The sequence below is a fragment of the Hypanus sabinus genome, chromosome 20 (assembly GCF_030144855.1).
Source record: "Hypanus sabinus isolate sHypSab1 chromosome 20, sHypSab1.hap1, whole genome shotgun sequence".
NCBI lineage: Eukaryota > Metazoa > Chordata > Chondrichthyes > Myliobatiformes > Dasyatidae > Hypanus > Hypanus sabinus.
This window is the reverse complement of record NC_082725.1, coordinates 61043817-61066577: the sequence shown is the minus strand read 5'-3', so window position 1 is coordinate 61066577 and position 22761 is coordinate 61043817. Positions and strand designations below refer to the sequence as shown.

Here is a 22761-nt window from a genome sequence, read left to right as displayed (position 1 = left end):
TGTTGGAGGCCTCTGCACTCTATTGGTGCATGAGAGTCTGTTGGCTCTGAGTAGAGGGAACTTGAATAAGCAACACTGCAGACCAACATCGAAAGAGTGAGCTGTTGGGTTCCCCCACTCGCTGTTACAGGAGCAATATCTCTCTCTGCCTAATACTGAGAGAAGGGGCCTGTTCAAATGGTGAAGTGTTGGGATGGGCAGTGGTTTTTGATGGACTCTATATCATGGTCTCAGGGAGCTGCTATTGCTTGCATGGTGGGTGTGGGGAGGGGGGTAGTTGATGCTTTTGCTGCTGCTTGTGCATGGGAGGGGTAAAGGGTTCTAACATTCATTCATTCTTTGGGGTTTGTGAATGCATGGGAGGGGTAAAGGGTTCTAACATTCATTCATTCTTTGGGGTTTGTGAATGCATGGGAGGGGTGAAGGGTTCTAATGTTCTGTCATTCGTTCTTTGGGATTTGTGAATGTCTGCAAAGAGTAAGGATTTCAGCTTGTATACTGTATGCATTCTTTAATGTTAACTTGAGCATTTGATAAAATTATATAAATAACGGCTGCTCCCAATTTCAGCTTTATACTATATATTGGCTCAGCGGGAACTGTCTTACTGAGTGAGTGGTGTGGGATTTAAGTAGGATCAGACATGTATTTGTGATATTAACTCGAACTCCACCCTGTCCTGCCTTATGGGTGTGATGTTGCCCGCTAATTAGGATCTCATAATCTGTCTCAATCACCTTTCAAAGAGCAGGAACTTTTCCCCAACAATTAGCTTAATGTGAGGTAGCCAAACTACTATGTTAAAATTACTTGAGTTCATTTCTCTGTGTCAACTATAAAACCTTATTCTGCAGAGACTGTCTATATTGCAAAAATGACATTTCAAGTAATTAACTGGTCACTTTGGAATGTATACAGATTGTGAAAGGTGCTATGCAAATACAAGTATCAGTAATGGAGTCAAAGGACTGTTGTGAAAGCCCATCTGGTTCCTTAAGGAATGAAAGCTGCCACCATATCTATTCTGGACAGTGCACATTTTCTACTCGCTGGCTACAGTGTTTGGCTCTTAACTACCTCTGAAATGATTTTGTAAGATGTTTAGTTCACTGTTTAGGAGACTGAAGGCACACACTCAACAATTCAGGAACAGCTTCTTCCCCTCTGCCATTGATTTCTGAATGGACATTGAACACTACCTCACTACTTATTTTAACTTAACCTATTTAATGGATGTATATATACTTACTGTAATTCAGTTTTATTCTATCATTATGTATTGCATCATACCGCTACCACAAAAGACAACACATTTCACGACATTTGCAGGTATAATTATACCTGATTCTGATTCTGATTTAGCAAGTGAACTGAAGCAGTTGAAGGTGGTGATTTCCATTTCAAAGGCAACTTAGGGAATGGCTGTGACTCTTTAGTGAACATAAATGTCATTTATTGGGAACTTACTGAGCCTGTCGCTTCAATATATTCCATGGTGAGTGACTGATCTGATTTCCACAATCCTCAAGGAAAAAATGAAGAGTATGACAATACTCTTCACTTACCTTGATGAGGGTAATTCCAACAAAACTCAAGATCAACATCAAAAACATGAGCAGTCTGCAGATGCTGGAAACTTAAAGCAACACACACAAAATATTGGAGGAACTCAGCAGGTCAAGCAGCATCTATGGAAATGAATAAACAGTTAATGTTTCAGGCCAAGACCCTCCTTCAGTTCTTAAAAGGAAGGGTGAAGATACCATCATGTTAGGCAAAACAACCTGCTTGATAGACACCCCATCCAGTACTGCAACTTTAATTTTCTACAAAGCATCAGGTTAGCAGTTAGGGTACTGGCAAATTCATCCTGCAAGATGTAGAGAGAAAGGAGACTCCCAGTGTCTCTGAGGACTACATCTGGAAGAAGTATGTCCAGCTGCAACTCCCTGCTGACTGCTTTAAGGAGCCAGAGCTGGATGCACTTCAGATCGTCCAGGATGTTGACAGTCAGAGATACATGCAATGATTGCAGACTGCAGGTAATTGAATAAACCACAAGAAAAAGTTCAAGGGGCCAAAGTCAAGGATGTCTCTGAGCAGCTGCAGAATATTCTCAGGGTGAACAGCCAGAAATCATTATGCACATTGGCTCAAATGACAGAGACAGAAAAAGAGAAGGTCCAGTAGGGATCCAAATCAGAAAATGGGAGGCTGCAAGATGTGACAAGAGTTCAATGCCAGTGGGGACAGCAGACAAAACACTCAGCAGCATGGCAGAGAGAAGAGAAAGACTACATAATAAAATTGTATTCATTTCAATGCAAGAGGCTTCATAGGGGGATGAACTCAGGTCATGAATAAATATATTGGACTGGGATATTATCATAGAAAACCTACAGCACAATACAGGCCCTTCATGCTGAACATGTCCTTATCATAGAAATTACCTAGGGTTACCCATAGCCCTCTATTTTTCTAAGCTCCATGTACTTATCCAAGAGTCTCTTAAAAGACCCTATAATATCCACCTCCATCACCGTTGCCAACAGCCCATTCCATGCACTCACCACTCTCTGTGTGGAAAAAAAACTTACCCCTAACATCTCCTCTGTGCTTTTGTGCAAGCCATTTCAACCCTGGGAAAAAGCCTCTGACTATCCACATTATTAATGCCTCTCATCAACTTATACACCTCTATCACGTCACCTCTCATCTTCCATCGCTCTAAGGAAAAAAGGCTAAGTTCACTCAAACTATTCTCATAAGACATGCTCCCCAATCCAGGCAACATCCTTGTAAATCTCCTCAGCATCCTTTCTTTGTTTTACACATCCTTTCTGTAGTGAGGTGACCAGAACTGAGCACACTACTCCAAGTGGGGTCTGACCAGGGTCCTCTATAGCAGCAACATTACCTCTCAGCTCTTAAACTCAATCCCACGATTGATGAAGGCCAATGCACCATATATCTTCTTAACCTCAGCAGTTTTGAGTGTCCTATGGACTTGGACCCGAAGATCCCTCTGATCCTCCACACTGTCAAGAGTCTTGCCATTAATACTATATTCTGTCATCATATTTGACCTACCAAAATGAACCACCTCATACTTAATCTGAGTTGAACTCCATCTGCCACCTCTCAGCCCAGTTTTGCATCCCATCAATGTCCCGCTGTATCCTCTGACAGCCCTCCATACTATCCACAACACCTCCAACCTTTGTGCCATCAGCAAATTTATTAACCATCCCTCCACTTCCTCCTCCAGGTCATTATAAAAATCACGAAGAGTAGGGATCCCAGAACAGATCCCTGAGGCACTCCACTGGTCACTGACCCCCATGCAGAATATGACCCATCTACAACCATTCTTTAGTAAACACAAAGTACACTGCAGATGCTGTGGTCAAATCAAGATGTACAAACAAGCTGGATGAACTCAGCAGGTTGGGCATCTGTTGAAATGAGCAGTCAATGTTTTGGGCTGAGACCCTTCATCAGGACTGAAGGAGGAGTGGGGAGGGTAGAAGGTGCCAGGTGAAAACCCAATCAGAAGAAAGATCAAGGGGTAGGGGAGGGGAAGGCAGAATCATGAGAGAGGTGATAGGCAGCTAGAAGAGGAGGCAGAGTGAAAGTGGAAGGGAGGGAATTACCGGTATATGAGGTGTTGTCATACCAAGGGGCTGAAGGCTACCCAAATACCGTCTGGGTAGCCTCCAGCCCCTTAGTATGAACATCGAATTCTCCAACTTCCAGTAATTCCCTCCCTCTCCCTTCCATCATTCCACTTTCACTCTGCCTCCTCTTCTAAAAAAAACATAGAAAATAGGTACAGGAGTAGGCAATTCGGCCCTTCGAGCCTGCACTGCCATTCAGTATGATCATGGTTGATCATCCAACTCAGAACCCTGTACCTGCTTTCTCTCCATATCCCCTGATCCCTTTGCCTATCACCTCTCTCATGATTCTACCTTCTTCTACTACCCAGAGTGCTTTCCCCTTTCATTCCTCCTTCACCTCTCCTGCCTATCCCCTCCCTGCTTCCCCTCCCCCACTCCTTGATCTTTCCTCTGATTGGTTTTTCATCTGGCACCTTCCACCCTCCCCCCACCTTCTTTATAGGGCCCTGCCCCCGCCTTCTTCAGTCCTGACAAAGGGTCTCAGCCCGAAACATTGACTGCTCATTTCAACGGATGCTGCCCGACCTGCTGAGTTCATTCAGCTTGTTTGTACATCTTGATACAACCACTCTTTGCCTTCTGTGGGCAAGCCTGTTCTGGATCCACAAAGTAATGTCCTCTTGGATTCCATGCCTCCTTACTTTCCCAATAAGCTTTGCATGGGGTACCCTATCAAATGCCTTGCTGAAATCCAAATACACTACATCTACTGCTTTAACTTCATCAATGTGTTGCATCACGTCCTCAAAAAATTCAATCAGGCTCATAAGGCACGACCTGTCTTTGACAAAGCCATGCTGACTATTCCTAATCATATTATGCCTCTCCAAATGTTCATAAACCCTGGATCTCAGGATCTTTCCCATCAACTTACAAACCACTGAAGTAAGACTCACTGGTCTACTCAGATACCTATCAATCTCTGCCTTAAATACAGCAAATGACTTGGCCTCCATCGCCCGTGGCAACAAATTCCATAGATTCACCACCCTTTGGCTAAAATTTTTTTTTCGCATCTCTGTTCTGAATGGGCACCCTGCAATCCTCAAGTCATGTCCTCTCGTACTAGACTCCCCACCAAGGGAAACAACTTTGCCAAATCCACTCTGTCCATGTCTTTCAACATTCGAAATGTTTCTATGAGGTCCCCCCTCATTCTTCTAAACTCCAAGGAGTACAGACCAAGAACGGTCAAATGTTCCTCATATATTAACCCTCTCATTCCTGGAATCATTCTGGTGAATCTTCTCTGAACCCTCTCCAAAGTCAACACACCCTTTCTTAAATAAGGAGCCCAAAACTGCACACAGTATTCCAAATGAGGTCTTACCAGTGCCTGATAGAGCCTCAACAACACATCCCTGCTCCTATACTCTATTCCTCTAGAAATAAATGCCAACATTGCATTCGTCTTCTTCACCACCGACTCAACCTGGAGAGTAACCTTAAGGGTATCCTGCATGAGGACTCCCAAGTCCCGTTGCATCTCAGAACTTTCAATTCTTTCCCCATTTAAATAATAGTCTGCCTGTTTATTTCTTCTACCAAATTGCATGACTGTACACTTTCCAACATTGTAATTCTTTTGCCACTTCTTTGCCCATTCCCCCAATCTATCCAAGTCTCTCTGCAGACTCTCTGTTTCCTCAGCACTACCGGCCCCTCCACCTATCTTTGTATCATCAGCAAACTTAGCCACAAAGCCATCTATTCCATAATCCAAATCATTGATATACAATGTAAAAAGAAGCAGCCTCAACATGGACCCCTGTGGAACACCATTGGTAACTGGCAGCCAACCACTTTATTCCCACTCTGTTTCCTGCCAATCAACCAGCGCTCTATTCACGTACGTAATTTCCCCGTAATTCCATGGGCGCTTATCTTGTTTATCAGCCTCATGTGCAGCACCTTGTCAAAGGCCTTCTGAAAATCCAAATACACAACATCCACTACATCTCCCTTGTCTAGCCTACTTGTAATTTCCTCAAAAAATTGCACCAGGTTTGTCATGTAGGATTTTCCTTTAAGGAAACCATGCTGAGTTCTGACTATCTTGTCATATGCCTCCAGGTACTCTGTAACCTCATCCTTGACAATCGACTCCAACAACTTCCCAACCACCGATGTCAAACTAACAGGGCTATAATTTCCTTTTTGCTTCCTTAAATAGTGGAGTGACATTTGCAATCTTCCAGTCCTGTGGAACCAGGCCAGAATCTATCGACTTTTGAAAGGTCATTGCTAAATGCCTCCGCAATCTCCACTGCTACTTTCTTCAGAACACGAGGGTGCATTCCATCTGGTCCAGGAGATTTATCTACTCTTAGACTATTCAGCTTCCTGAGTACTTTCTCTGTCGTAATTTTGACTACGCAGATTTCTCTTCCCTGACACCCTTGAATGTCTGGTATATTGCTGATGTCTTCCTCAGTGAAGACTGATGCAAAATACTCATTCAGTTCCTCTGCCATCTCCTTATCTCGCATTACAATTTCTCCAGCATCATTTTCTATCGGTCCTATATCTACTCTCACCTGTCTTTTACTCTTCATATACTTGAAAAAGCGTTTAGTATCGTCTTTGATATTATTTGCTAGCTTCTTTTCATAGTTTATCTTTTCCCTCTTAATGACCTTCTTAGTTTCCTTTTGTAAGCTTTTAAAAACTTCCCAATCCTCTATCCACTAATTTTTGCTTCCTTGTATGCCCTCTGCTTTGCTTTTATTTTGGCTTTGACTTATCTTGTCAGCCACGGTTGCATCCTTTTTCCATTTGAAAATTTCTCCTTTGGAATATATCAGTCTTATACCTTCTTCACTTCTCGCATAAACTCCAGCCACCACTGCTTTGCCCGCTAGTGTCCCTTTCCAGTCAACCTTGGCCAGTTCCTCACTGTAACTTCCTTTACTCCACTGAAACACCAACACATTGCACTTCGGCTTCTCTTTCTCAAATTTCACAGTGAACTCAATCATATTATGATCACTGCCTCCTAAGGGTCCTTCAGTTTCATCTCTCTAATCACCTCTGCTTCGTTACACAACACCCAATCCAGTACAGCCGATCCCCTAGTAGGCTCAACAACAAGCAGTTTTGAAAAGCTATCTCTCATAGACATTCTACAATTCCCTCTCGAGATCCAGTGCCGACCTGATTTTCCCAATCCACTCACATATTAAAATCCCCTACAATTATCATAACACTGCCCTTCTAGCAAGCCTTTTCTATTTCCTGTTGTAATTTGTAGTCCACATCACTGCAGCTGTTTGGAGGCCTGTAGATAACTGCCATCAGGGTCCTTTTACCCCTGCGATTTCTTAGCTCAACCCATAATGATTCTGTACCTTCCGATCCTATGTCAACTCTTTCTAATGACTTAATATCATTTCTTACCATTAAAGCCATGCCACCCCCTCTACCTACCTGCCTATCCTTCCAATACACCGTGTATCCTTAGACATTCAGCTCCCAGAGACATGCATCCTTCAGCCACATCTCAGTGATGGCCACAATATCATACCTGCCAATCTGTAACTGTACAACAAGATCATCCACTTTATTCCTTATGCTGCATGCACTTAAGTATAACACATTTAAGTATTTGGTACATTTTGCATTAAATGCATTGCCACTTTATTACACTGCAACTCATCCCAATGGCTGCAAATTTGCTCCATCACCTGCCTGTCCTTCCTGATATCCTTACTGCTCACTACCTTAGATCTATTTCTGTTTTCCCTCTCCTCCGCTCCATCATTCCGGTTCCTATTCCCCTGCCAAATTAGTTTAAACCCTCCCTAACAGCTCTATTAAACCTTCCCGCCAGGATATTGGTCCCCCTAGGATTCAAGTGTAACCCGTCCTTTTTGTACAGGTCACACCTGCCCCAAAAGAGGTCCCAATGATCCAGAAACCCTGCCCCCTGCTTCAATCCCTCAGCCACACGTTTATCCTCCACCTCATTCCATTCCTACTCTCACTGTCGCATGGCACAGGCAGTAATCCCTAGATTACTACCTTTGCGGTCCTTCTTCTCAACTGCCTTCCTAACTCCCTATATTCTCCTTTCAGGACCTCTTCCCTTTTCCTACCTATGTCACTGGTACCTATATGTACCACGACCTCTGGCTCATCACCCTCCCAATTCAGGATATCTTGAATGCGATCAAAAACATCCCAGACCCTGGCACCAGGGAGGCAAACTACCATCTGGGGCTCCTGATTGCATCCACTGAATCGCCTATCTGACCCCCTAACTATCGGCTCCCCTATTACTACTGCCTTCCTCTTCCTTTCCGTAACCTTCTGAGCTATAGGGCCAGACTCCATGCTGGAGGCACGGCCACTGTTGCTTCCCCCAGGTAGGCTGTTCCCCCCCCCCCAACAGTACTCAAACAAGAGTACTCAAACAGCAGAACTGCACGCAAATATCCCCTGAACATTTGCCACATTTCTTCTGTATGTTTCCTGAGAATATCTGTTTCCAATTTATGCTTCCAAGTTCCTGCCTGATAGCCTCATATTTCCCCTTACTCCAATTACACGCTTTCCCTAACTTGTTTGTTCCTATCCCTCTCCAATGCTATGGGAAAGGAGATAGAATTGTGATCACTTTCTCCAAAATGCTGTCCCACTGAGAGATCTGACACCTGACCAGGTTCATTTCCCAATACCAGATCAGGTACAGTCTCTCCTCTTGTAGGCTTATCTATATACTGTGTCAAGAAACCTTCTTGAACACACCTAACAAACTCCACCCCATCTAAACCCCTTGCTCTAGGGAGATGCCAATCGATATTTAGGAAATTAAAATCTCCCACCACAATAACCCTATTATTATTAACAGCTTTCCAGAATCTGTCTCCCTATCTGCTCCTCGATGTCCCTGTTACTATTGGGTGGTTTGCAGAAAAACACCCAGTAGAGTTATTGACCCCTTCCAGTTCCTACCTTCTACCCAGACAGATTCCTCCTTGGCTTCCTCCTTTTTCTCCTCATCATTGTTAAGTTAGTTTTAAATTTCTTATGGAATGGTCAACACATAAAATCAAATTTTGATGGTATTGGGAACATAACAGTTAATTGGAGTAAGTTGTTTGCAAGAAAAGGGACATCTGAACACTTGGAAGGCTTGTAAAAGAGGTTAAGATCTGCATGTTCCTTTTAGACTGAAAGACAAGGCTGAATGATAAGAGATTTAGATGGTCTGTCAGAAAAAAAGGAGGGGCACAGGTCAGGTACTGGGTATGGAATGAAATGAATTCCTGAAGTATAGAGGATGCAGGAATATACACGAAGGAAATTAGAGCAGCACAAATGGGTAAGTGATAGTTTTGGCAGTGAAGACCAAGGGAAATCTAAAAAGATTTTATGTATACTAAGGGGAAAAGAGTAATCAGAGAGAGAGAGAAAATAGAGCTCCTCAAAGCCACAAAAATTGCATGAGGTCTTCAAAGACTATTTCTTCTCTCTTTTTAACCATGGAGAAAGAGAAGGACTTCAGAACTTGAGATGGTCAGTGGGTTGTCTTGGGGATAGTCTGCATTATATCACAAGAGGTACAGATGTCTTAAAGTATTTGAGGGTAGATAAATCTCCAGGGCTAGATGAGGTAAGTACATACAAATTGGAAGCTAGAGAATAAATTGTGGGAGCACTGGGTAAGATATACTGTATGGATTATTGTTAGTGTGACTGAAGTGCTGGAAGATTAGAGGGTGGCTAATGTTGTGCCTTTATTTAAGAAGAAAAACTTGGGAACTATAGACCTGTATCTTAACATCTGTGGTAGGTAAGCTACCAGAGGGGGTTCTGAGGGGTAAGATCTACAAACATTTGGAAAGGAAGGGATTGATTAGGGATTGTTACCACAGCTTTGTGCATGGGAGATTATGTCTCATGAATTTGATTGCTTTTTGAACTAACCAGAGGTTAATGAGGGCAGGGTGTTAGGTATAGTTAATATGGATTTCAGCCTTTGATAAGGTTCCACGTGATAAGCTTGTAAGAAAAGCTGGATCGCATGACATCCAGGGAGAGTTAGCTAAGTGGATACAGAATTGGCTTGACGGTAGGGAGCATAGGAAACAGTAAAAATTTGTTTTGCCAGACTGGAGGCCAATGACTAATGCTATTCCCCACAGGACAATGATAGACCCATTGCTATATATCATCTAATTCAGTGATTTGGATGGGAATGTAATAGGCATGGTTAGTAAGTTTACAGATGACACAACAATAGGTGGTGTTGCAGACAGTGAAGATGGTTATCAGGATTTATAGTGGGGTACTGATCAGGTGGGCCAGTGGCTGAGCAATGACAAATTAAATTTAATTTGGGTAAGTGTGAGGTGTTCCATTGTGGGAAGACAACTTAGGGTACGATATTCAGAGTTAACAGTAAAGACCCAGAGGATGTTATAGAACAGAGGGACCTAGGTTCTCTAAAAGTGGCATTGTTGGTAGCCATAGTCATGAAGAACCTCATCCAGTCAGGGCACTGAATATAGAAGTTGGGATGTTATGTTGCAATTGTACAAGATACTTGTGAAACTGCATTTGGAATATATTGTTCAGTCACTTTTTTATAGCAAAGATACCAGAAAGCTTCTAAGAAACTCTCTTAGGAAGATAGCAGAGGAGATTTATGATGATGTTGCCAGGACTGAAGAGGCTGAGTTATGGAAAGTTTCAACAAGTTGACACATTTTTCATTACAGTGTAGGAGAATGGTGGAGGGGAGTGAAATCTGATAGAGGTGCATAAAAAACATGAGAAGCATAGAGAGAGTCAATGCAGACTTTTTCCCAGGATTCGAGAACCAGGAACTAGAGGGAAAAGGATAAAGGTGAAAGGGGAGACATTTATTAAGAACAGCAGTGGCAACTTCTTCAGCCAGAGGCTAGTTAGTATATGGAATGAATGTACAGAGGAAGTGGTTAAAAGATACTTGGGAAGGTACATCAATAGGAAAGATTCAGAGGAATATGAGCCAAATGTACCGTAGGAAAGAAGAAATATTAGGGAGCATGGACCAGCTGGAATAAAGGGCCTGATTCTGCACTATGTTACTCTACACAGCTGATGTACTGTGCTGCAATGCGGACTATCTATACGATAAAGCACCAGCATATGCCGTGAAATGGGTTGTTTTTGTGGCAGCAGTACAATGTAGAGAAAATAAAAGTATAGTTACAGTGTATGATATATGTATATATGTGTGGGTGTATAGATAATTAGTATATATGAAAAATAGTGAGGTAGTATTTGTGGGTTCAATGTCCATTCAGAAATTGGATGACAAAGGGGAAGAAGCTGTAACTGCATCACTGAGTGTGTGCCTTCGGCCTCCTGCACCTCCCTCCTGAAGGTAGCAATGGAAACAAGGCATGTCCTGGCTGATGGGGGTGCTTAGTGATGGGCTTCAGTGATATGCAAACATTAATTAATTCCCTCTCCCATAAACTCCACCACTTGGAAGGATAAGGGCAGTAAACAAATACTTCCACTACCATCCAGACTCCAACAAAATCCATTCTGAGTTTGAAATATGTCAGATTCCTTCATCAACATTGAGTCAAATGCCTGAAATCTCTTCTCTCTCATTGGAATTGAAATAGTAACTCACTGCTGTGGTGGGTCATTGCCATTTCATAAGGGCGATGAGAATGACAATTCCTACCACACATGTATAAGACATTCACACTTACCAGCTGTGCCTGAGTAAGGTACTTCTTCCACCAAAGATATGGTTGCATGGATGGAATAGTGGACAGGCCATAGTAGGAATACATTAGAACATGGATAAAACTGTTCAATGTAGGACCAAAGAAACCTGCACAGAAATAAGTCAGAGGTATAATACTTTTCCTAGGAATTAATTAAAGAGAACATTAAGAATGAACGAGCCAAGGCACTTGACATTAGCAAGTCAAGAAGTAAACCAAATTCAAATGAGCATGGCTGAGCTACTTCAGACATCTCTGTAAAGCTGAGGGGCCAGGTGCGATAGTGATGCTGGCCCTCTAGGCTCAGATTGTGCACTTACTGCTTCTGGACTAAGTCTAGTAGCAGTGGTTGGAGGGTCAGGAGTGCTGGTATCCGACCTCTATTTCCTCCTTGGTATCTAAAATAGAGGCATGGAAGTTGATAGTGAACCAACAACCTACTTGACCTGCTCAATGGTAGTTCTCTATGGAAGAGCAATGTAGTCCAGACCAGTAGCTCAAGTGTAATGTTGATTTTAATATAAAGAAAGCTTTGCAATGCCTTTATCATAGTAATATCCAAAGGATATTCCATGGAAAAATTGACCAATGTACTGTAAACATCCAAAAGTATCAGGAGGCAGTTCAAATGTAGGGTCTTGGAATTAGAAATGACATATGCCAATGGTGAGATAGAATTAAATGTATAGTCCACTCCAGCAGTCCCTTGTATTTCTATACCTGTCACTTAGGCAAGTTTGTGGACACAGCTCACTGCATCATGGAAACATGCATCCCCACTTTGGGCTCGGTAAAGCTGCAAACATAATCAAAGAACCACCACCCTGACATTCACTCTTCTTCTCCCTCCCATCAGGTACATGAAATAAAAACTTGGAAAACACACAGTACCAGGCTGCTTAGATCCTGCTGTAATAAACCTTTTCTCAAGATGGACTCCTAACCTCACAGTGCACTTTGTCATGGCCAGACATGGTTGTCTGCCTGTTCTATACTTACTCAAACTGTAACACTTCATTCTGTTATTGCTTTTCCCTTGTACTACCTTATGGTAGTGATGTGATGAAATGAGCTGCATGGATGGTTTACAAAGTAAAGCTTTTCAATGCACGTGAGAAAATAAACCAATTTATTGTGAATATGCTTCAACCATCATTTCATAGTTAAATTCTATCAAAAAAATCTCTCCATCTGTATGCTTCACTAATCTCTATCTCCTAATTAGCAAACTGTTATTAAGTCACCCTTCAATTAATTGTTCCGCTAAAGTCAAGGTTATTGAAGTTAGTCCAGATAGTCAGTATCTCTGATCTCTGGCATCATACTGATAAACTTCCTCCATCTGCTTGCCAAGGTTCCTTTCCTAAGAAACGTAAATGATACTAGTGTCTCATTCTTTTAAAGAACAACTTGCTCTATTTATAAAATCAAGGGTTACATATTAATTTCTTCATTTGACATTTCAAACTTGCCGTACCATATTAAACAATATTATTTTACAAGAACAGGTTCTTTGATCCACCAAGATGACAATGACCCATCAAACATTCTTCAGACCAATCCCATTTTATCTTCCATGCATTCCCTGTCTAATTAACCTACCAAGCCCCACAGCTTTGGAAGGAAACCAGGACATCCAGTAGAAATCTATGATATCACAAGGAGAACATGCAAACTCTTCAAAGACACCACCCACGGTCAGGATTGAACCCAAGTTAATACACCTGTGAGGCAGTGACTCCAGTAGCTCATTGAGGAGTCAAAAAAAGTATCAACCTGAGAAATCCTCTTAAAACCTTCAAACAATCTAATCCAAGCCAACATCCTCGACTGATCTTGATTTACATCACTTAGTGTTCAATATGAATATCATGCAGTGAGTCAGCATGAATCTGATAGATGTATATAAAATTATGAGAGGGAAAGATAGAGTAGATAGTCATTCTCTTTTCTACAGTGTAAATGTTAAATAATAAGTTTCCGGTGAGAGGAGAAAGTTTGAAGGAGATTTACAAGTTTATTTTCCTGGATTGTGATGTCAGGGAGATGGTGAAAGCAGATATAATATTTAAGAGGCACAACATAGAACATAGAATAGCACAGCACAGTACAGGCCTTTCGGCCCACTAAGTTGTGCTGACCCTTAAACCCTGCCTTCCATATAACCTCCCCACCTTAAATTCCTCCATTTACCGGCCTAGTAGTCTCTTAAATTTCACTAGTATGTCTGCCTCCACCACAGAGACAGGCAGTGCATTCCACACACCAACCACTCTCTTGAATAAATATCCTTCCTCTAATATCCCCCTTGAACTTCCCACCCCTTACCTTAAAGACATGTCCTCTTGTATTGAGCAGTGGTAACCTGAGAAAGAGGCGCTGGCTGTCCACTCTGTCTATTCCTCTTAATATCTTGTATACATCTATCATGTCTCCTCTCATCCTCCTTCTCTCCAAAGAGTAGAGCCCCAGCTCCCTTAATCTCTGATCATAATGCATACTCTCTAAACCAGGCTGCAGCCTGGTAAATCTCCTCTGTACCCTTTCCAATGCTTCCACATCCTTCCGATAGTGAGGCGATCAGAACTGGACACAATACTCCAAGTGTGGCCTAACCTGAGTTTTACAGAGCTGCATCATTACCTCGCGACTCTTAAACTCTATCCCTCGACTTATGAAAGCTAACACTCCATAAGCTTTCTTAACTATCCTATCTACCTGTGAGGCAACTTTCAGGGATCTGTGGACATGTACCCCCAGATCCCTCTGCTCCTCCACACTACCAAGTATCCTGCCATTTACTTTGTACTCTGTCTTGGAGTTTGTCCTTCCAAAGTGTACCACCTCACACTTCTATGGGTTGAACTCCATCTGCCACTTCTCAGCCCACTTCTGCATCCTATCAATGTCCCTCTGCAGTCTTCAACAATCCTCAACACTATCCACAACACCACCAACCTTTGTGTTGTCTGCAAACTTGCCAACCCACCCTTCTACCTCCACATCCAGGTCATTAATAAAAATCACGAAAAGTAGAGGTCCCAGAACCGATCCTTGTGGGACACCACTAGTCACAACCCTCCAATCTGAATGTACTCCCTCCACCAAGACCCTCTGCTTTCTTCATGCAAGCCAATTCTGAATCCACCTGGCCAAACTTCCCCGGATCCCATGCCTTCTGACTTTCTGAATAAGCCTACCATGTGGTACCTTGTCAAATGCCTTACTGAAATCCATGTAGATCACATCCACTGCACTACTTTCATCTATATGCCTGGTCACCTCCTCAAATAACTCTATCAGGCTTGTTAGGCATGATCTGCTCCTCACAAAGCCATGCTCACTGTCCCTGATCAGACCATGATTCTCTAACTGCCCATAGATTCTATCTCTGAGAATCCTTTCTAACAGCTTTCCCACCATGGACAAAAGGCTCCCTGGTTTATAATTACCCAGACTATTCCTACTACCTTTTTTGAACAAGGGGACAACATTCGCCTCCCTCCAATCCTCCGGTACCATTCCTGTGGACAACAAGGACATAAAGATCCTAGCCAAAGACTCAGCAATCTCTTCCCTCGCCTCGTGGAGTAGCCTGGGGAATATTCCATCAGGCCCCGGGGACTTATCTGTCCTAATGTAATTTAACAACTCCAACACCTCCTCTCGCTTAATATCAACATGCTCCAGAATATCAACCTCACTCATATTGTCCTCACCATCATCAAGTTCCCTCTCATTGGTGAATACTGAAGAGAAGTATTCATTGAGGACCTCGCTCACTTCCACAGCCTCCAGGCACATCTTCCCACCTTTATCTCTAATCTGTCCGACCTTCACTCCTGTCATCCTTTTGTTCTTCACATAATTGAAGAATGCCTTGGGGTTTTCCTTTACCCTAGTGGCAATGCCTTCTCATGACCCCTTCTTGCTCTCCTCAGCTCCTTCTTGAGCTCCTTTCTTGATACCCTATATTCAATAGGCCCTTGCTTCCTAAACCTCATATATGCTGCCTTCTGCTACCTGACTAGATTTTCCACCTCACTTGTCACCCATGGTTCCTTCACCCTACCATTCTTTATCTTCCTCACCTGGCCAAATTTATCCCTAACATCCTGCAAGAGATCCCTAAACATTGACCACATGTCCATAGTATGTTTCCCTTCAAAAACATCATCCCAATTCACACCCACATATTCTAGCCTTATAGCCTCATAATTTGCCCTTTCCCAATTAAAAATTTCCCTCTCCTCTCTGATTCTATCATTTTCCATGAGAATGCTAAAGGGCAGGGAGCAGTGATCACTGTCCCCCAGATGCTCACCCACTGAGAGATCTGTGACCTGACCCAAACAAGACAGGCAGAGAATCAAGGGATATAGACAATGTGCAGTTTGTTAGTGTCACGGTCAGCAATGGTGGGCCAAATGAGCCTGCTCCTGTTCCACGTTCAGTCAGCTTTTCTTTGGTAGTGCAGTGGCTGATCATTAAGTGAATAAGGCAACAATTTTTCTTCACACACCCATGAATTTCTGGGGAAAATACCAACTCTGCAGGCTTGCGATTTAGGACCATGACTTAGGAGCAGAATATGGCCATTCAGCCCATCAAATCTTCTTTGACATTCCATCATGGCTGATTTATTATCCTTTTCAACCATAATCTCCTGCCTTTTCCCTGTAACCTTTGACGCCCTGACCAATCAAAAATGTATCAACCTTCATTTTAAATATATCGAATGATTTCAACTCCATAGCTGTCTGTGGCATCGAATTCCACAGATTCAGTACCCTCTGGCTAAAGGAATTCCTCTTCATCTCTGTTTAAATGGATGTCTCTCTATTCTGAGGCTGCGCCTTCTGATCCTAGACTCCCCCAATTAGGAAACATTCTCTCCATACCCCAGGCTACTGTGGGAGGCAAGGGAGGAGATTGTTGAGCCTTGGGTGATGATCTTTGCATCATCAATGGGGATGGGAGAGGTTCCGTAAGATTGGAGGGTTGCAGATGTTGTTCCTTTATTCAAGAAAGGGAGTAGAGATAGCCCAGGAAATTATAGACAAATGAGTCTTACTTCAGTGATTGGTAAGTTGATGGAGAAGATCCTGACAGGCAGGATTTATGAGCATTTGGAGTGTATAAGATGATGGGAGGCATTAATCGTGTGGATAGTCAGAGACTTTTTCCTAGGGCTGAAATGGTTGTCACAAGGGGCACAGGCTTAAGGTGTTGGGGAGTAGGTACAGATGTCAGGGGTAAGTTTTTTACTCAGAGAGTGGCGAGTGCATGGAATGGGCTGCTGGCAACGGTGGTGGAGGTGGATACGATAGGATCTTTTAAGAGGCTTTTAGATAGGTACAGGATGCTTAGTAAAATAGACAACTATAGGTAAGTCTGGTAATTTCTAAGGTAGGGACATGTTTGTCAGAACTTTGTGGGCCGAAGGGCCTGTATCGTGTTGTAGGTTTTCTATGTTTCTATGTTTTATCCGTTCTATCTAGGCCTTTCAATATTCAATAGGTTTCAATGAGATACTCCTCATTCTTCTAAACTCCAATGAGAATAGGCCGAAAGCCATCAAACACTCCACATACGTTAACCCAGCATCATTCTCATGAACTCCCTCTGGACCTTCTCCAATGATAGCACAACTTCTCTTAGTTAAAGGGTCCATAACAGCTCACAATACTCCAATTATGGTTGGACCCATGCCTTAGAAAGCCTCAGCATTACATCCTTGCTTTTATATTCTAGTCCTTTTGAAATACATGCTAAAATTGTATTTCCCTTCCTTAACACCATCTCAACCTGCAAGTTAACCTTTAGGGAATCCAGCATGATGGCTTCAAAGACCCTCTGCACTTCTGATTTTTGAATTTTCTCCTGATTTTGAAAATAGTCTATGCCTTTAATCCTTCTACCAAAGTGCATGACCATATACTTCCTGACACTGTATTCCATCTGCAACTTCTTTGCTCATTCTCCCAAACTAAGTCATTCTGCAGATTCCCTGCTTCATCGCTTCCCCCCACCCCCCAACCTATCTTCGCATTGTCTGCAAATTGAGCCTCAAAGCCATCAATTCCATCACCTAAATTATTGGCATATAATGTGAAAAGAAGCTGTCCCAACACGAACCTCTGTGGAACACAACTAGTCATCAGCAGCCAAATCGAAAAGGCTTCCTTTGTTCCCACTCTTGGTGTCCTGCCAATCAGCTGCTCTTTTATTTATGCCAGTATCTTACCTGTAATACCTCGGGCTCTTATCTTGTTAAGCAGCCTCATGTGTGGCACCTTATCAGAGGCCTGCAGAAAATCTAAGTATACAACATCCACTGACTCGCCTTTCTCTATCCTGCTTATTATTTCCTCAAAGCATTCCAATATAGGCAAAATTTTCCCTTAAGGAAACCTAACTGACTTTGGCCTATTTCATCAAGTGCTGCCAAGTACCCCAAAGCCTTTTCCTTAATAACGTACTCCAACACCTTCCCAACCACTGAGTTTAGGCAAACTCGCCTATAATTTCTTCAACCTTTCTGCCTCCTTAAAAAGTGCAGTGACATTTGCAATTTTCTGGTCTTCCAGAATCATTCCAGAATTTAGAGCTTCTTGAAAGATCATTACTAATGCCTCCACAATCTTTTCAACTAGCCTCTTTCACCTGGGGTGTAGTCCATCTGATCCAAGTGACTTATCTACCTTCAGGCCTCTCAGCTTCCCAAGCACCTTCTCCTCAGTAACAGCAATTGCACTCACTTCTGCTCAACACCATTGAATTTCTGGTATACTGCTAGTGTTATCCACAGTGAAGACTGACCCAAAATATTTAATAAATTTATCTGCCATTCCTTTGTCCTCCATTATTACCTCTCCTGCATTAGTTTTTAGTGGTCTGACATCAGTACTCTCACCTCCTACATATCTAAAAAATCTTTTGGTATCCTCTTTCATATGATTGGCCAGCCAACTGTCATATTTCATTTTTGGTTTGGTTAGGTTCTTGCTTTGCATGATATTTAGTTGTTTTCTTGCTTTGCATGTACATAGCAATGTGCAACTGCTCTTCCCCCAGTTGAAATAGTCAATGAGATTCTATTATTTGAAAGCCCTCTACTACCTCCAAGTGGAATCGACATAGCGTACTTATGATGTAATTAGAACATTTTTTCATTTATTGCCAAACAAGCTTTTCACTTCAATTTCCCCACTTCTTAATTCCTTAGATTCTCAGCATTATAGAGCACGTAACCAGACCTTCTAAACTAACTCATCTATTCTTATCTAACGTAATATCAATTGCTTGCATTTGGACCATTTCCTGCTAAATGTTTCCCATCCATGTGGCTGTTGAGATGCAGCACCATAGCTTAATCTCTCACATTGCCAAATATTTCTCTTTTTTTGCAATATCTAATTGAGATGCCACTTTGAGTAACAAATTAATCAGCTAGCACATTTAGGAATGAAGAAATAATAAAAAGTATCTACGGAAATTAACATTCCCACAGAAAACGGTACACAGACTGTAAGCACAAGATTGAACCTAGAGCTGTGAAGCAGCATTGCAAACTGTTGCATCACCCTCAATAGGTCTTAGTAACTAATGTGGGTTAAAATGGCTGGAATTGAAGCCCTCTTATGAATCTCTTGCACAGTCCCTCTATGTCAGCCAAAATGGAAAACACCAGATCCAAGCACAAGACAAGAATTTCATGAAAAAATATCCCTTTTTTATTCATGGGATGAATATCATTGCAAAACAGACTATTTATTGTCCATTCTGAATTGGATTTTAACTGATTATCTTGTAAAACCATTTCCCAAGGGTCAATTACGTATATTGTAATATAGTGGTCACCAACCAGTTGATCGCGATCTTTGAGAAGTTCCCAGTAGATCCCGAAAAAAAAGAAAAATAAATACACAAATACATTATGCCTGATAAACCTTTTGATGCAAATATGTAGTAACTTCTACTTTGAAAAAGGACCACTCGACAACTTCATGCCCAAAAGGAACAACTTTATCTAGGACAATATTAACGATATTCGCATACAGAGGTTTTCACTGATGCGCACCGGGCAGAAAAGACCGGAAGGAAAACCCCGCAACCCCGGAAACAATCTCTCTTTACAAACAGCTTTCTGTAGCGGGAGTATTGCTATATTACCATGATCCTAATTGGTATTAACTTATCTTTATAATACTCACATTATAACACTTCTCCCTCTTTAAATTCCAACATTCCCCAAAAGTACAAGAAATGGGAAACAAAAACAGTTGTGTAATTAGCTTGCATACCCCTGAATCTTATAGTAGTGTCTCAGTAAGTTTACCAATACCAGGAAAGTTGAGGAGCTGAAATCGGGGTTGAACACCAAGCAAACATGCTGCTCAGAGGACGTGGATCGACAGTGTTAAAGGACTTGTCACTCTGTGAATATTGTTCACAGCAGTTTGGTGAATCCCTGGATGTAATGCAAACAGCTCAGCTTGTTGTATTTGTCAGAATGGCTTTCCAGGATCTTACAACAAAGGAGGACTTCCTCACTCTTTTGCACTTAAAGGAGAGAACAAGAGGTGAGGATATTTACAATGAGTTAAAAAAATTTCCGTGAAAATGACATCCACATTCATAAACTGGTGGCAATTACTACTGATGAGGCCCCAGCAATGCATGGTGTGCACGTTGGTTTTATAGCACTGTGCCGTAATGACCCAATTTTCCCTGGATTGACTCGATTTTCCCTGAGTGGCCCAGTTGGTGAGGAATGAGATTCAGTCCTTTGCAAGGGGGGACATAGGGTCAGGAGAAGTAGAGTCTGTGTGGATAGAACTGAGGAACAGTAAGGGCAAAAGGACCCAAATGGGTGTTGTCTACAGGCCACCAAACAGTAGCATGGATTGGGTGCAAGTTGAATAAGGAGTTAACATTGGCATGTGGCAAAGGTAATGTCGCAGTAGTTATGGGGGATTTCAACATGCAGGTGAACTGGGAGAATCAGGTTGGTGCTGGACCACAGGATAGGGAGTTTGTAGAGTGCCTACGGGATGCATTCTTGGAACAGCTTGTACGAGAGCCGACCAGGGACAAGACTATTCTGGATGTAGTGTTATGTAATGAACAGGATTTGATAAACGATCTTGCAGTAAAGGAGCCATTAGGAGGTAGTGATCATAATATGGTAAGTTTTTATCTGCAATTTAAGAAGGATAAAGGCAGCTTGGAGGTGTCAGTGTTGCAGTTGAACAGGGAAAACTATGGAGCAATGAGGGAGGAGCTGGCCAAAGTTGACTGGATGGATAGCCTAGCAGAAAAGACAGTGGAACAGCAATGGCAGGTATTCTTCAGAATAATGCACAAGGTGCAAAATCAGTTCATCCCCCAGAGAAGGAAGGATTCAAAGGAGGGAAAGGGGCCACAGTGGTTGACAAAGGAAGTCAGAGAATGCATAGCATTTAAAAAAAGGAAGTATGACAGAGCTAAGGTGAATGGGAGGACAGATGATAGGGAAGTTTTTAAGGAACAACGGAACTTAACTAAAAAGGCAATACGGGGAGAAAAAATGAGGTACGAACGCAAGCTAGCCAGGAATATAAAGGAAGATAGCAAAAACTTTTTTAGGTATGTGAAGAGAAAGAAGATAGTTAAGAACAATGTTGGGCCCTTGAAGAATGAATTGGGTGAAATTGTTATGGGAAACAGAGAAATGGCAGAAGAATTTAATGAGTACTTTAGATCTGTTTTCACTAAGGAAGACAAAGGCAATCTCCCAGATGTATGGATGGGCCAAGGACATAGGGTAACAGAGGAAATGAAACAGATTGAGATTAGGAAGGAAACGGTAATGAGTAGACTGATGGGACTGAAGGCTGACAAATCCCCAGGTCCAGATGGTCTGCATCCTAGGGTACTAAAGGAGGTGGCCCTGAAAATTGCGGATGCATTGGTAATCATTTTCCTATGTTCCTTAGATTCAGGATCAGTTCCTGAGGATTGGAGAATGGCTAATGTTATCCCACTTTTTAAGAAAGGAGGGAGGGAGAAAACAGAGAACTATCGACCTGTCAGCCTGACATCGGTAGTGGGGAAGATGCTAGAGTCCATTATTAAGGATGAAATAGTGGCATATCTAGATAGCAGTGATAGGATTGGGCCGAGTCAGCATGGATTTACCAAGGGCAAATCATGCTTGACTAATCTATTGGAGTTTTTCGAGGATGTAACCAGGAAGTTAGACGGGCGAGATCCAGTGGATGTAGTGTACCTCGATTTTCAGAAGGCATTTGATAAGGTCCCACATAGGAGATTGGTGGGTAAAATCAAAGCTCAGGGCATTGGGGGGAAGACATTGGCATGGATAGAAAACTGGTTGGCAGATAGAAAGCAAAGGGTAGCGGTGAATGGTTGTTTCTCAGAATGGCAGGTGGTGACTAGTGGGGTGCCACAGGGCTCGGTATTGGGACCACAGATGTTTACAATTTACGTCAACAATTTGGATGAAGGCATTGAAAATAACATCAGCAAATTTGTGTGGCTGTGTGACATGTGATGAGGATGTTAGGAGAATTCAGGGTGACTTGGATAGGCTGGGTGAGTGGGCAGATACTTGGCAGATGACGTTTAATGTGAATAAGTGTGAGGTTATCCACTTTGGGAGTAAGAACAGGAAGGCAGATTATTATCTGAACGGTGTAGGTAAGGGAGAAATACAAAGAGATCTAGGAGTCCTTGTTCATCAGTCACTGAAGGTGAATGAGCAAGTGCAGCAGGCAGTGAAGAAAGCTAATGGAATGTTGGCCTTTATTACAAAGGGAATTGAGTACAAGAGCAAGGAAATCCTCTTGCATTTGTATAGAGCCCTGGTGAGACCACACCTGGAGTATCGTGTACAGTTTTGGTCTCCAGGGTTAAGGAAGAACATCCTGGCTGTAGAGGAAGTGCAGCGTATATTCACGAGGTTAATTCCTAGGATGTCTGGACTGTCTTACGCAGAGAGGTTAGAGAGACTGGGCTTGTACACGCTGGAATTAAGGAGATTGAGAGGGGATCTGATTGAAACATATAAGATTATTAAGGGATTGGACAAGATAGAGGCAGGAAATATGTTCCAGATGCTGGGAGAGTCCAGTACCAGAGGGCATGGTTTGAGAATAAGGGGTAGGTCATTTAGGACAGAGTTAAGGAAAAACTTCTTCTCCCAGTGAGTTGTGGGGGTCTGGAATGCACTGCCTTGGAAGGTAGTGGAGGCCAATTCTCTGGATGCTTTCAAGAAGGAGCTAAATAGGTATCTTATGGATAGGGGAATCAAGGGATCTGGGGACAAGGCAGGAACCGAGTATTGA

General features: G+C 42.4%; 1 protein-coding gene across 1 annotated transcript in view; it reads right to left on the bottom strand.

Moving 5' to 3' along the window:
• elovl2 (ELOVL fatty acid elongase 2) overlaps positions 1-22761 on the bottom strand; it is a 112552-nt gene that overhangs the window by 17845 nt on the left and 71946 nt on the right. The window contains exon 6 of the mRNA XM_059945598.1: positions 11393-11517. Within this exon, the coding sequence (XP_059801581.1) occupies positions 11393-11517 (125 nt within the window). The remainder of the gene's footprint in view (positions 1-11392; positions 11518-22761) is intronic.